We start from the raw sequence: 15,172 nt of genomic DNA, 5'->3' as shown, positions 1-15,172 counted from the left end.
GGTATCCTTTGTCGGAGAAAAACTCAGTTTTTCCTTTTTGTTTGGGTGCAGCAAAATTAAATACTTTATTATTTTTTTAGTAATTACAATGGAGGGAGAGAGTGCTATAGGACACAGGGTCGCCCTAGTCCTGGACAGGTCTTTTAACTGGTAAACAATTACATTAAGCCTTTATACCTTTGTTACAGACAATAGCTAGCAATCCTGGAGACAGTAAAAAGAAAACATTTGCATTTGTTTATACATAAGCCTTTTTGCTATTTTATTTATTTTACTACTAAGAAAAAAACAAGACTGCACATTGCAAGGTCGTAATAACTTTTACACAGTTTACTTTGTTTTACATTATTTTGCTTTTACAAATTTTACGTTATTAGGGTCACAGTATGGCCTGACTTTTGCTAACTGACTAACATGCATTAAAATCCCCTTTAAATCCTTATTAATTTTTTTCTTGCTTCCACACCTTCTCCATAAAGTCTGCAATATTCATCCTACAGGCCCCCTGTTCATGGTCTGATGCACCACTGGCTTGCAGGATTCTCACTGAAAATGTCATTCCAAGTCCTATTCTTTCTCTTGCTTAACTAGCTCAGGCATTCCGCAGGCGCACAGGGGGAACCTCTCAAGGCCGCAACAGAAGCAGCTAAAGATAAAACACACAGAGGTACCATTGCCAGTGCAGTCACAATGGAAAGTGAAAGTTATGATTCAAAGCTCCCTTCCCTTGCTCCCTTAAAGTTGTAAAGAAGACAGGCTTACTGACACTTCTGCTTCGGAGTGCTTGTGCACAGCAACACTCACCGCACCAACCATGGTGAGTATGGGCTGCCAGGGGTGAGAGATATGTTCAGTTACATAAAACAAAGAGTTTAGAGCAAGGGCACTAAATACTGCCACCATTTTCCACAGTCAGTAGTGATTTTAGCTCATCTCTCACTCCTGATGGTAACAAAGGCACAAAAAGCACAGCTTCAGCTGATGTCCCAAAGCTGCCTGCGCCCATATGCTGCTAACCTGTGTACTGCAATGGTACCTGCCAAAGTGATCACCAACTGGCATTGGAAAGTGTCCTACTGCAGAAGAAGAAATAAGGCTGCCATTCCTATAAACCTTCGAGAGAGGACTGCCGAGTGCCCCCATGGAAGTTTTGTCAAGATGACTCTGAGGAGGATTTAAGGGACATCCCTGCGTACACAAACAAACTGTTCCAGGTGGTCCCCCTGCCTAACTGTCAGGGAAATGAAAAGCAGATAATGACTCTACCTCAAAGAATTTGATGAACAACTAGCCAAAAACTGAAAAAGTAACAGCAATTTTTTTTTTAAGTACATCAGAAGCAGGAAGCCTACTAAACAACCAGTGGGGCCACTGGACAATCAAGATGCTAAAGGAGCACTCAAGGACGATAAGGCCACTGCAGAGAAACTAAAGGAATTCTTTGCATAGGTCTTCATGGCTGAGGATGTGAGGGAGATTCCCAAACCTGAGCCATTCTTTTTAGGTGATAAATCTGAGGAACTGTCCCAGATTGAGGTGTCATTAGAGGAGGTTTTGGAACAAATTGATAAACTAAACAGTAATAAGTCACCAGGACCAGATGGTATTCACCAAAGAGTTCTGAAGGAACTCATGTGAAATTGCAGAACTAATAACCGTAGTTTGTTACCTACCATTTAAATCCGCTTCTGTACCAAATGACTGGAAGATAGCTAATGTGATGCCAATTTTTAAAAAGGGCTCCAGAGGTGATCCTGGCAATTACAGGCTGGTAAACCTGATTTCAGTACCAGGCAAACTGGTTGAAACTACAGTAAAGAACAAAATTGTCAGACACATGGATAACCATAATTTGTTGGGGAAGAGTCAACATGCTTTTTGTAAAGGGAAATCATGCCTCACCAATCTACTAGAATTCTTTGTGGGAGTCAACAAGCATGTGGACAAGGGGTATCCAGTGGATATAGTGTACTTAGATTTGCAGAAAGCCTTTGGCAAGGTCCTTCACCAAAGGCTCTCAAGCAAAGTAAGCTGTCATGGGATAAAAGGAAAGGTCCTCTCATGGATTGGTAACTGGTTAAAAGATAGGAAACAAAGGGTAGGAATAAATGGTCAGTTTTCAGAATGGAGAGAGGTAAAAATAGTAGTGTCGTCCAGGAGTCTGTACTGGGACCAGTCCTAATCAACATATTCATAAGCGATCTGGAAAAAAGGGGTAAACGGTGAGGTGGCAAAATTTGCAGATGATACAAAGCAACTCAAGATAGTTAAGTCCCAGGCAGACTGGGAAGAGCTACAAAAGAATCTCACAAAACTGGGTGACTGGTCAACAAAATGGCAGATGAAATTCCATGTTGATAAATGCAAAGTAATGCACATTGGAAAGCATAATCCCAACTATACATATAAAATGATGGGGTCTAAATTAGCTGTTACCACTCAAAAAAGAGATCTTGGAGTCATTGTGGATAGTTCTCTGAAAACATCCACTCAAAGTGCAGCAGCAGTCAAAAAAGCAAACAGAATGTTAGGCATCATTAAGAAAGGGATAGATAATAAGACAGAAAATATTATATTGCCTCTGTATAAATCCCTGGTACGCCCACATCTTGAATACTGCAGGCAGATGTGGTCGTGCCATCTCAAAAAAATATATATTGGAATTGGAAAAGGTTCAGAAAAGGACATCAAAGATTATTAGGGGTATGGAATGGCTGTCATATAAGGAGAGATTAATAACATTAGGACTTTTCAGCTTGGAAAAGACATGGCAGGGGGAGAATATGATAGAGGTCTACAAAATCATGACTGGTGTGGAGAAAGCAAATAAAGTGGTATTTACTCCTTCTCCTAATACAAGAACTAGGGGTCACCAATGAAATTAATAGGCAGCAGGTTTAAACAAATAAAAGGAAATATTTCTTCACACAGTCAACCTGTGGAACTCCTTGCCAGTGGATGTTGTGAAGGCCAAGACTATAACAGGGTTCAAAAAAGAACTAGATACATTCATGGAGGATAGGTCCATCAATGGCTATTAGCCAGGATGGGCAGGGATGGTGTCCCTAGCGTCTGTTTGCCAGAAACTGGGATTGGGTGACAGGGGATGGATCACTTGATGATTATCTGTTCTGTTCATTCCCTCTGGGGCACCTGGCATTGGCCACTGTCGGAAGACAGGATACTGAGCTAGCTGTACCTTTGGTCTGATCCAGTATGGCCACTCATGTTCTCTCTCTGTTCTACAGCTACCTCTTATAGTATGAGTAAATAAATGAAAAGACGATAGCTGTGTCCTGCTAAGTTAGGGATGCCATCACTGTAATGGGAAATAAACACATTTATCCAAGGCTCCTTTGCCTGCATCGGGCTTGCCCATGCCTGACTGCCAGAACTGACTGGACTGTGGTAGATTCTCAATCAGGTCTTAGCTCGCATGTGCCCCATCCTCTTCCTCCTACTCGGCCTCACTGTTCATACCATGGGCCTGTGACTCTGCCTCCTCCATGAGGTATCCATGGTGGTGTGCAAGGTGGTGGTGGGGTCTCTGCCAAGTGTGGCATGCAGCTCTTAGTAAAAGCAGCAGGTCTGCAGTTCAGCAGTGGATCAACTGTTGGCCTCCCTGGCCTTCTGGTATGCGTGTCTCAGTTCCTTGTTTTCACACAGCACTGCTGCTGCTCCCCGTCATACTACTTCTCCTGCAGCTCCCCATGCAATTTGCTTGTATATTTCCAAATTTCTATGGTTAGTCCATAACTGTGCTTGTACAGCCTCTTTTCCCCCACAGGCCCAGTAGATCCAATATCTCCTGTCTGCTCCAAGCCGACATGTGTCTGGATTGTGTAGCCAACACGGTCAGCTGGACAGTTGCACATAACTGTGGAGACCTGCTAGGTGTGCTTGCCAATCTGAACAATCAGGAAAAAGCACTTCAAAAATTTGCAGGGCTTTAAAGGTGGAGAGATCTTCTGGTCTGCGTAACCCCTGAATTGTGGAGTTCACAATTGTGACTAGAGTGGTCAGTTTCAGGCACTGTGGGAGAGATGCTGGAGGACTGTTAGCGTCAACATTGGTAACAGAGCATTTACATTTGCACTGTGTCAACCTCAATACATTGACCATAACTCAATGCCACTTGGGGAGGTGGTGTTACTATGTCGGCATAATGGAGAGCTTGTAGAAGACAAATGTAGGCATACACACATGCACAATTAGGTCTACACATGGTGGCTTATGGGGACTTAACTTTGTAGTGTTGACCAGGCCTGAGAATAGATGGAAATAATCGTTCTGATTTTAAGGACAGGTTTCTTTTTAAGTCAATGTAACAGGACAGGCAGGCTGTTTTAACAAAATATGTTGGGGATAAAAATGCTTTTCAGAAGGCTGCAGCTGTTTCAGTTTCTCCTTAAGATAGCTTCACTTTTCCTAACTGCATGATCTTGAGAAAGTAATCACCTACAGATGGCAAGATCATATCTTTGGCTTTGAGGCTACTGCCATATCTACTTTAGAAATAGTCACCACGCTGGCTTTGGAATTTTGTAGAATTTTATCTGCTGGTTGAGCCTCCTTTCCCTTATCAGGGTTCTTCCACTCTGCTATTATAATATCTTCAAAGGAAGAATGTAAAGACAGTGCTCACTCCTTTTTTGATAGTGGGGATTTGCCTGTTGATTTCTTTTCCTCCTCTTTGTCTGGTTGAATGTCTATTATATCGATAATTATTTTTAACGTACACATTGTATCAAAGGGCTCTGTAGGAAAACAATCTCTCTTGTTGATCCTGGTCTGACTGATCACCTCTGATTCAGAGAGCTTGCCTTTATCAGTGGAGCACGTAGAGGAACTGAAGTTTTGCCAAAGATATTTCTTCCTTATTTTTTTATGATTTAAAAAGAAGTTTACGAGGAACAGGAGAATGCAAACGATAGAGTTCTTTTCCTGTTAGACAGCACCAAACTAGGGAACATGCTGTTCCTGTGTTTCATTAACAGAGCTAACCCAAGCTGCTACTTTATCATTATCAAACAGGCTGAGGTATTTTTTGATAGCATTTTTTTTTAAAAGCCTCCTTGTCTGTAAAAGTGACACGGGCAAAACGTCTTCCTCCTGTCTAACAAAGAGTGTACCCACTTGAACAGGAAAAGTTAAGTTAGAACTGTATTTGCCCCTTCAAACGTATGTTGAGGAAGCAGTAAGTATATCTGAACTTACAACAACTATGAAATCCAAGTTGTTGTAACACTCTGGGATCACTTTTCTTGCCAAGTTTTATTAAGATTGATGCCTTCCCTACATGCTGCATTGGCTCCGTAAGAAAACAAACATTGGCTATTGTCTCCCTACCCATGCCTCCTACATCCAGTATTCTCTGAACATGCAAGGGTTTTTGGACTAAGACCAGAATTGACAAAAGTCTCCTTCAGTCTCAGGACTGAGACATCTTACAAATTAGACAACTTCTGTTTTTTTCTGCCTGTTTAGAACAAGTCAACTGACACACTTCAGGTAAATGATACATTTCCTGTGAGTCATCTCCAGAGAAAATCCTTTTTGGTTTATGGTTGGAACTTCAGAAATTCATAATATACACGATGAACTAACAACTACAATTAATGTTCAGTGTGCCTCTTTTCCCTACTCCAAAAACTTCTACCTGAATAGGCAAAAGTAGCTTTTACTGTTGCAGGCAGAACTTTTAGCAGGAAGTAGAAGAAATATCTTCTAGTCCAGAGCTTAATGACAAAAAATCTGAATTGCCCCTGGTAGCCATCAAGAAAAGGGGAACCCAGGTGTGATAGAGATACTGTAAGACAAGGTTTCCAACTAGGTAGGTAAGTTATAACTATATCCCTTTTACAGATGGTAAGCTGTGGCCACATAATGACCAAGAAGCAGCAGAACTCTGGAGTCTTTGCTTTGAGATGGTCTCCTTTTACACCTTTTGACTGGGAGTATGTCATGCAACTTGGATAAAAGTCATGATGATAAAAATTAAATACTTTTTCAATCGTTTTGTCAATCCAGTCATTCAAAAAATCTAATGCTAAAAACAAAGGTTTGTATAATTCTAGTAAGTATTCATTTAAATTTTCATCACTGGCAATGGACTAAATCCTGTGCTCCTCTTCACTCCCTTCTCCCTGCTGAGCAGTGCCAATGGAACAAAGACTGATCACTTCTGCCTTGTAAGGTTTTGTTTACCTGCAGACGGTGGTAATTCTCAGTAAAATAAATTCCCTTCAGTGAGGATTTTAAATACACATTTTAAGTTTAACACAATGTATGAAACATTAATTAGGTGAAGAAAACTGATCCAATGATTGGAACAAATAGTGTCTGATCCTACACATTCTCTTTCACACGTGAAGTTACTTTGCATCAGTCAGAGTACTCATAAAAAGATCGTTCATGTGACTAAGGAATAATTTTTAGTAAAATTAGTACTTGTCTTAATGTTACAGTAACACGGGATTCTGTATATAAGTGTTTAGGGACAAATCCAAACACTGCTTCCAAAAATATGCATGCATATTTTCTGCAGGACCCATTTGCTTATGCAACATTTTTGTCTTTTTATGTCAAGTTGTGATTTGTGCTCAACAAATGTCCACATTCAAACTCATCCTCTGAAACTATAGATAATGCAAAGAGCAAAGTCTTTAAACGCTGGCTCCTAAATTGTGCATGTAAGCCTTGCGCATGCACAAATCAGCACTTGTGTGTCTAATGACGTTATTCACATGCTCAGTTGATCAATCTGTGCACACAAAGATTCAGTGCAAAACTCTGGAGAGTAATTTCAAGAACATATTTGAAAATGTTGCCCTACAGATTCAACTTACACCAACAGAAGCAGGCCTCTCTTAACTCACCCCATTCTGCATCCCACTGCAAGCACCTCAAAAGAGTGGATGATCTTACATACTGTGCCATGTGTCCCAAGTATGCCAGGGTGATTGAAGAATGAGGTAGTGGCCTTTACCACGACTTTCTTTGTTGATATAAGTCAAACCTCAACCCTTATTTTAACATCCTATTTTCTTATTCAGTTTGCTTTGTTTCTGATTGAGGATATAAATAAAATAAATTTGTAAATAAGCTCATTTTAAAAAAACAGAAGTTCTATTTAAACAGCGTTTTGGTGTTTTCAGATACTTTTTTCACCTGTTCACATGTTAAAAAATAGCTTTATTTTAGAAAATAAAGGAAAACTGGCAGAACTTCAAAGGCCACAGCTGCATTTCATTACAACAAATTACACTCATTGTAGACTTGTACATACTTCTGTCCACATCCACAGTCCTATTGATTCCTATTTTCTATCCAGAGAAGTCAAATGCTGAATCATAACGCTGATGTGATGGAATCATTTACTAATGTTATAGAAGTGAATCTTACACGATTCAAAGCTTCATTTTATCTACTGTATATGATTTTGTACCAAGCTTAAAAGGATCATGTAAAGTCTTGGGTCCAACACTTTAAATTGCGACTTTAAAAATAAACATTGAGTGCCCTATTCTAAGCTTGAAAAAAAATCACTTTTTGTTTTACATTTTCTAACGTTAGTAGCCATAAATATTGTAACACAGTAACAAAAGATATTCAGTTCATAACATATTGGGTCAAACTAATCCATAGCATAAATCCATTGACTTCAGTGGATTTACATCAGGGATATATTTGTCCCATTATCTTTGGAAGAGACATTGATTTGATATGATATGAACATGTTTTTCCCTCATGTTTTTTCCCCCTTCAAATAATAAAAATGTTTATTCAATCCAAAGGTAGTGGAGGATATTTTGTTACTCTTAAGTAACAGTTTAACCAAATAACCCTCACTCCCGCATAATTTTTTAAGTGTAGTGGAGGAAACATCCACTAAATATAAGACAAGTTTCAAACTTATGTAAAATTACAACTTCGAAATTATAACCTTTTTTAAAAACAAGAAAAATGTTTATTTTAACAACATCCAGGTCAACTTCATTTAACATTTGGCTGAGTGAGGAAGACAGACAATTTGGCATCAAAATACCACCAAAATGATGTAAAATGGGACTGTATATCAGATATCATGGAATTTTGCCACTATTCACCTGTCTTTATAAATAAGGTCTTACAACAGAAATTATGAGAGCAGCTCTAACAACTCTGAAATGCCCAATGCATAAATATTCTGACTTCCTAAGATGATCTTTTGCCAATATGAAGAACACTGTGGGGGTTCTGTGACTGCTCAGTGCTTAAGGAGCTTGTAAAGGATCTGCTTTTTTCTGTGTTGGGTTCCAAGTGACTATGCATAAATAGAGGTTACACACCTGTAAACTAGAAGTTCTTCAAGTTGTGTGGTCCTTATCTGTATTCCACACATGGGTACACATATGCACCATGTGCTTGAGTCCAGAAATTCTAACAAGCAGGTTCCATTGGCTCGCATGTGCTCAGTGGATCTCCTTGTGCATAAGAGGCATGCAGGATGACACCTCTCCAATTCCTCCTCTTAATGCAAATCCAGAGAGGTACGGAGCAGAGGGAATGGAGGGCAGGTAGTGGAATACAGATAGGGACCACAAATTGAAAAGAACTTCCAGTTACCAGTAAGTAACCGCCATTTCTTCTTCGAGTGCTGGTACCTGACCTGCCCTTGCATCCCAGGACCCTGCAGGGTTGGAGGGTCCGAGTCAGTTTTAAGCTGGCACCTAGGGTCCAAGGCCTATTGATTTCCTGTGTGCACACGGTCCCAGCTTGACTCAGGTCTCAGAAGACCTCTGGATATATCCCAGAGTTCCTGGCAGCAGCAGAGCAGCACTGCAGGCAGCAGCGCAGTGGCTGGAAGCACCATTACTGCCTGGCCAAACCCACTCCCTGTTCCAGCTCCTCTTGCGGCAGCAGTTCCGGCTCCTCCTCCCTGCTGCATGGAGCTTGCCCGGAGCAGGGAGCAAAGTTGACAGGCACGAGGCGGCTTTAGCTACTGGGATGTTGTGGGTCATTCCTCCCCCAGCCACGCTGAACTGGGAGCCCTGCCACTTCAGTCTCTTTTTTATCTCAGAATGGAGAGGGGTAACTAGTGGTGTTCCCCAAGGGTCAGTCCTAGGACCAATCCTATTCAATTTATTCATAATGATCTGGAGAAAGGGGTAAACAGTGAGGTGGCAAAGTTTGCAGATGATACTAAACTACTCAAGATAGTTAAGAGAGAAGCAGATTGTGAAAAACTAAAAAATCTCACTCAAAACGATAAATGTAAAGTAATGCACATTGGAAAAAAAACCCAACTATACATACAACAATGATGGGGGCTAATTTAGCTACAAAGTCAGGAAAAAAAATCTTGGTTTTATAGTGGGTTCTTCTCTGAAGATGTCCAGTGCAGTGTGCAGAGAAAAAAAAAAAAAAAGGATGGGGGGAATAAAAAAAAAGGGAAAGAGAATAGAGAATAGAATATTATATATATATATATAATATCATATCCACCACACATCTCAATACTACTACTGTGTACTCTGTCCTCTCTCTCAAAAAGAATTCTAGCAAAGGAAAGGAAAGAAAAAAAGAAAAAAAAAAAAAAAGGGGGGGGGAGAGGAGAGTCCAGAGAAGAGAAAGATTAAAGGGACTCTTCAGTCAAGAAAAGAAAAGAAGAGACTAGGGGGGATAATATATAGGGTATGAAAGAGTGATGTGATGAAGAGAAAGTGGATAAAAATAAGTATTTAATATTCCCATAACACAACCAAATGAAAAATGATAAAAAAAGGGTTTAAAAAAAAAAATAAAAAAAGGAAGTTCTTCTCTCTTCGCACAGTCTTCACATGGAACTCTCCTTTACCTGAGGGTGAAGGAGGGAGGGACTATACAAATGTTAAAAAAAAACTGAAAAAATCATGGTGGGGTGGCTAAGTGTGTCCCTAGCCTCTGTTTCGTCAGAGGATGGAGATGGATGGCAGGAGAGAGATGATTTGATCATTGCCTGTTAGATTCCTTCTGGGGCACCTGGCATTGGCCACTGTCGGTAGACAGATACTGGGCTAGATGGACCTTTGGTCTGACCCGGTACGGCCTTTCTTATGTTCTTATGTTCCTCTGCCCTGCAGACCAGCCCACTTGCTCCTGGCCCCTCCCCCACCCCTGCTCTCCCTGAGGCGGTGTGCGCAAAGGCACCTGGGCAGTGTGCACTGTGAAAGCAGTGAGTGGGAGCAAGCCCCAAAACTTCCCAACAGCCTTCCTGTGATCTCTTATCCCTACCCCCTGAGGTGACACAGATACTTTTACCTACTGCTGTTTGGGATAACAGCAAAGATGACTATGAAAAAGATATTAGCAGAAAAAAACTTTTCTATTTTTCAGTTTGTATACAACCTTGGGTGGTGGGGAGAGGAGCAACAGCCCTACTATAAAAAGTCTCCAAACTGCTGACCCAATGCAACAATGCCAATATGCTACAACCAACCATTCACTCTAAAAATATAGTCACCTTATGCTGCCCTCAGTCCAGAAAAGTAAAACAGTTCAGCCAAAGTTATATTTTGACAAATTCCAGAAAAAGTTAACAACGTGTGCTACAGTTGAGTTTGTGGAGTGGAAGAGAGTTAGCAGTGAAAATGATAACCAGCCATTCAGTGTAGTCGTCTTACTGATAAGTAGTGAGCGATCTATTCACTTTTTTCAGACACATGATCTTTCCAGGGAGTATCTGCTGAGTACTGCACAGTTAGAATAGACTTTTCCACCAACAGGGATATACCCAAACTAAAGACAACACAGGAACATTCCTGACTAACTTTACCCCACCAGAAAATGTATTTTATTGGCATTAACGTTGTAAAATGTTCTTCATAACTTTCATGAATTCTAAACATGAAAATATTAAATGAAAAACAAAATCAAAGCCCACAGTAGCACAAGCAGGTACACCTCTACCTCGATATAACGCTGTCCTTGGGAGCCAAAAAAATCTTACTGCGTTATAGGTGAAACCGCGTTATATAGAACTTGCTTTGATCCACTGGAGTGCGCAGCCCTGCTCCCCTCAGAGCACTGCTTTACAGCGTTATATCCGAATTCATGTTATATCGGGTCTAGTTATATCGAGGTAGAGGTGTATTACATTTTCTTGTTACCTAACCTAGCATTGCATTAACGTGTCTGTCCGAAATTCTCACAAGCCACCAAAGACACAGGCCCTGACTCTCTCAAGCCTTTTCTGTAATAATGTGATGAACGGTCTGATAAAAATACCTTATATTTTAACACTATGGCCGGTGCAACCAACGTATTGTACTTACCAGGGAGGATAGATGTGGACAATATCCTGTGGGACTCCCTTGAGGTGAGCTGCTGTTTCCTTTGTAAAGAGAACTTTGACTCTGGGCTCAGTATCAACGACAACATCTTCAGAGGAGCTGTCAGCAGACAGCTGTCCCAAATGCTGGCAGAGAGCAACTTGCATAGAGCACTCCTCATGCACCTCTAAGATCTTCACAATTAATACACCAGATTTGCCTCCTGGAAAGTAAGCAAAGTGACAAAAACAAAATAAAAAGTTAGGAAGACGTGTTCTACAGACCAGAGTAGTGGTACACAGATTCACATCCCATTTCCAGACTCCTCTCATTTCTTTTGACAAAGCAGTCAAAACTGTTTGGCCTTGTTAAACAAACAAAGTGAAATAATACACCACCAGGCTATGAACCTGCTGTGTTAAAAACCACATGGTCACAAAACATATTCTATATAGATGTCATGGAACTGAACAAAGCATGAAAGTCTCTCTGTGTACTCCAAATACTGATCACAGTACCATACACCATTTAAAAAAACAAACCCAACACTATTTTTGAAGCTGTCAATATACCACCCCTTCGTTTTTAATAAACTGTCTTTTAATGTTGCCTAATTTTCCATTCCTCGCTTCTTTTGTCCTTTTCTATGGCCAAATATGGTCTTGACTGTGCAGTCAGAATAAGGAGGAATCGTACAGGTGATGGGAATCTTCCCCTGCAGTGAGGTAGCTAGGCATACAGTTGTTGTGCACCCAATCTCCTGTCACTAATACAGTCCATAGCCCTTAATAGCACCTGGGCCCTCTGCATACCCCATGCACAGCGACAGTAGGCAAATCATACAGACAAAGGAGAACTCCCTGGATACTTTCTGCCACCTCCCATATCCCTTCACTGTAATGTAGAGAGGCACTGTAGCAACAGTGTTTAGGGTCTTCTGCATCCACAGAGGGTGTGCTAGAACTCCAAGTGTGCACCACCTCAAAAGCCCCACCAGGCAGATACGTTCCTTAGCTGCACAACTCTTATGCTATGGAAGTGCCCATTTGACACCCATGAAGCTGCTGATGATATACACCATTATTGTTTACACATTCAAGACAATGTCACTGTGAATTTGATGGCTATGATATTGGATAAAAGTAAATAAAAGGGATAAGATTATCATTTTTCTTGTTTCAGGGCAACTGTAATGTTTTGTTCTGATTTCAACTTTTTTTTTTATTTTATATTAATAGAATCATAGAAATGAAGGGCTGGAAGGTACCTCAAGAAGTCATCAAGCCCAGCTCCCTGCATTGTGGCAGGACCAAGTACACATAGACCATCCCTGACAGGTGTTTGGAAGCTTTGAAAAAGAAGTTAGACAATGATGGGGACTCGAGGACATCCCTTGGTAGCTTAAATACCCTTATAGTTAGAAAGTTTTCCTAACATCTAACCTAAATCTCTCTTGCTGCAATTAAGCCCATTACTTCTTGTCCTACCTTCAGTGGACATAGAGAGCAATTGATCACCATCCTCTAACAGCCCTTAAGATACTGGAAAACTTCTTAGATCACCCCTCAGTCGTCTTCTTCTCAAGATTAAACATGCCCAGTTTTTCAACCTTTCCCCATCAGTCATGTTTTCTATACCTTTTATAATTTTTGTTGCTCTCCTCTGTACTCTTTCCAAGTTGTCCTTATCCTTCCTAAAGTGTTGTACCAAGAACTGGATGAAATACTCTAGCTGGGACCTCACCAGTGCCAAGTAGAGCAGGACATTTACCTTCTGTGTATTACATACAACACTCCTGTTCATATTAGTCTTTTTTGCAGCTGCATTAAATTGATGACTCATTCAGTTTGTGATCCACTATAACCCCCAGATCCTTTTCAGCAGTACTAACATCTAGCCAGTTATACCCCATTTTGTATTTGTGCATTTGATTTTACCTTCCTAAGTACACTTATCTTTATTGAATTTAATCTTGTTGAATTCAGACCAATTCTCCAATTTGTCAAGGTAATTTTGCATGCTAATTCTGTCCTCCAAAATGCTTGCAGCCCCTCCCAGCTTGGTGTCATCTGCAAATTTTATAAGCATACTCTCTAACCCATTATTCAAATGATTAATGAAAATATTAAATAGTACCAGACCCAGAACTGACCTCTGTGGGACCACAGTAGATATGCTCTCCCAACTTAAGAACATAAGAACAGCCATACTGGGTCAGACCAAAGGTCCATCAAGCCCAGTATCCTGTCCTCTGACAGTGGCCAACGGCAGGTGCCCCAAAGGGAATGAACAGACAGATCATCATCAAGTGATCCATGACCTGTCACCCAATCCCAGCTTCTGGCAAACAGAGGCTAGGGACACCATTCCTGCCCATCCTGGCTAATAGGCATCGATGGACCCATCTTCCATGAATCTATCTAGCTCCTTTTTGAACCCTGTTATAGTATTGGCCTTCACAACGCCCTCTGGCAAGGAGTTCCAGAGGCTGACAGTATGTTGCGTGAAAAAATACTTTGTGTTTGCCTGCTACCTATTAATTTCATTTGGTGGGCCCTTGTTCTTGTATTATGAGAAGGAGTAAATAACAAAACTTCCTTATTTATTTTCTCTATACCACTCATGATTTTCTAGACCTCTATCATATCCCCCTTAGTCGCCTCTTTTCCAAGCTGAAAAGTCCCAGTCTTATTAATCTCTCCTCAAACAGAAGCCGTTCTATACCCCTAATAATTTTTGTTGCCCTTTTCTGAACCTTTTCTAATTCCAATATATCTTTTTTTGAGATGGAGCGACCACATCTGCACGTAGTATTCAAGGTGTGGGCATACCATGGATTTATATAGAGGCAATATGATATTTTCTGTATCATTATCTATCACTTTCTTGATGATTCCCAACATTCTGTTCGCTTTTTTGACTGCCGCTGCACATTGGAACTCTCTCATAGGAAGGCCAAACACAATACAAAAAATACTTGCTTGTAAAAAAACAAGCAAAAAAAAGAGAAAGTTATTTACTTTAAGCACATAGTGAGACAAAGATATGGACCGATGACCAGGTGGCCGCCCTACAGATGTCCTGGATAGGCACTTGGGCCAGAAAGGCTGCCAAACAGGCCTGCGCTTTGGTAGAGTGGGCGGTGACAATCACCGGGGGCGGCACCTTGGCTTGATCGTAGCAGAAGCAAATGCAGGCTTTCCAAGAAGAAATTATTTGAGTGGATACAGAGTGACCTTTCATCCTGTTGGCCACAGTGACGAATAATTGCCTCAACTTACGGACTGGCTTGGTCCTCTCAATGTAGAAGGCCAGAGCCTGCCTGACGTCCAGTAGCTGTGCTCCTCCTTCAACTTATGCGGCTTCAGAGTAAACATAAACATCTTAACTTGAATGAAACTGAAACTGAGATACTACCTTGGGAAGGAAGGTCAGGTGTGGTCTTAGCTGGACCTTGTCCCTGAAGGAGACCGTGTAAGGTGGCTCTGAGGTGAGCATCCAAATCTCGGATACCCGGCGGGCTGACATCACCGTGATCAGGAATGCAACCTTCCAGGAGAGGAGAAGGAGCCAGCAGGAAGCCAGAGGTTTGAAGGGGGAACCTGTGAGCTGTGACAGCATCAGATTCAGGTCCCATGGAGGAACAGGATCCCTGATATCTGGGTAGAGGCACTCCAGCCCCTTAAGGAAACCGGCCATGATATCCTGAGAGAAAACTGACCTGCCCTCAAGCCACGGGTGGAAGGCTGAGATGGCCTCTAGATGGACCTTGATCGATGAGAGTGACAAGCCCTGGAGCATGAGATGCAGGAGGTAGCCTAGAATAAGTTGCAATGAAGCTCACTCAGGACGGACACCCTTATCCACCCTCCAGCAGGTGG

The 15,172-nt window shown here is 41.3% G+C and overlaps 1 protein-coding gene across 4 annotated transcripts in view; it reads right to left on the bottom strand.

Moving 5' to 3' along the window:
• SPIDR (scaffold protein involved in DNA repair) overlaps positions 1–15,172 on the bottom strand; it is a 312,390-nt gene that overhangs the window by 182,154 nt on the left and 115,064 nt on the right. For all 4 annotated transcript variants that reach the window (XR_005595058.1, XM_039527363.1, XM_039527365.1 and 1 more), the window contains one exon: positions 11,295–11,514. Coding sequence is in view for 3 of the 4 variants with exons in the window: in XM_039527363.1 (XP_039383297.1) it covers positions 11,295–11,514 (220 nt within the window). In the remaining variant the exon portion in view is untranslated. The remainder of the gene's footprint in view (positions 1–11,294; positions 11,515–15,172) is intronic.

Source organism: Mauremys reevesii, linkage group 2, assembly GCF_016161935.1.
Source record: "Mauremys reevesii isolate NIE-2019 linkage group 2, ASM1616193v1, whole genome shotgun sequence".
Classification (NCBI taxonomy): domain Eukaryota; kingdom Metazoa; phylum Chordata; order Testudines; family Geoemydidae; genus Mauremys; species Mauremys reevesii.
The sequence above is the reverse complement of the archived record's forward strand: the minus strand, read 5'-3'. Positions and strand labels throughout refer to the sequence as shown.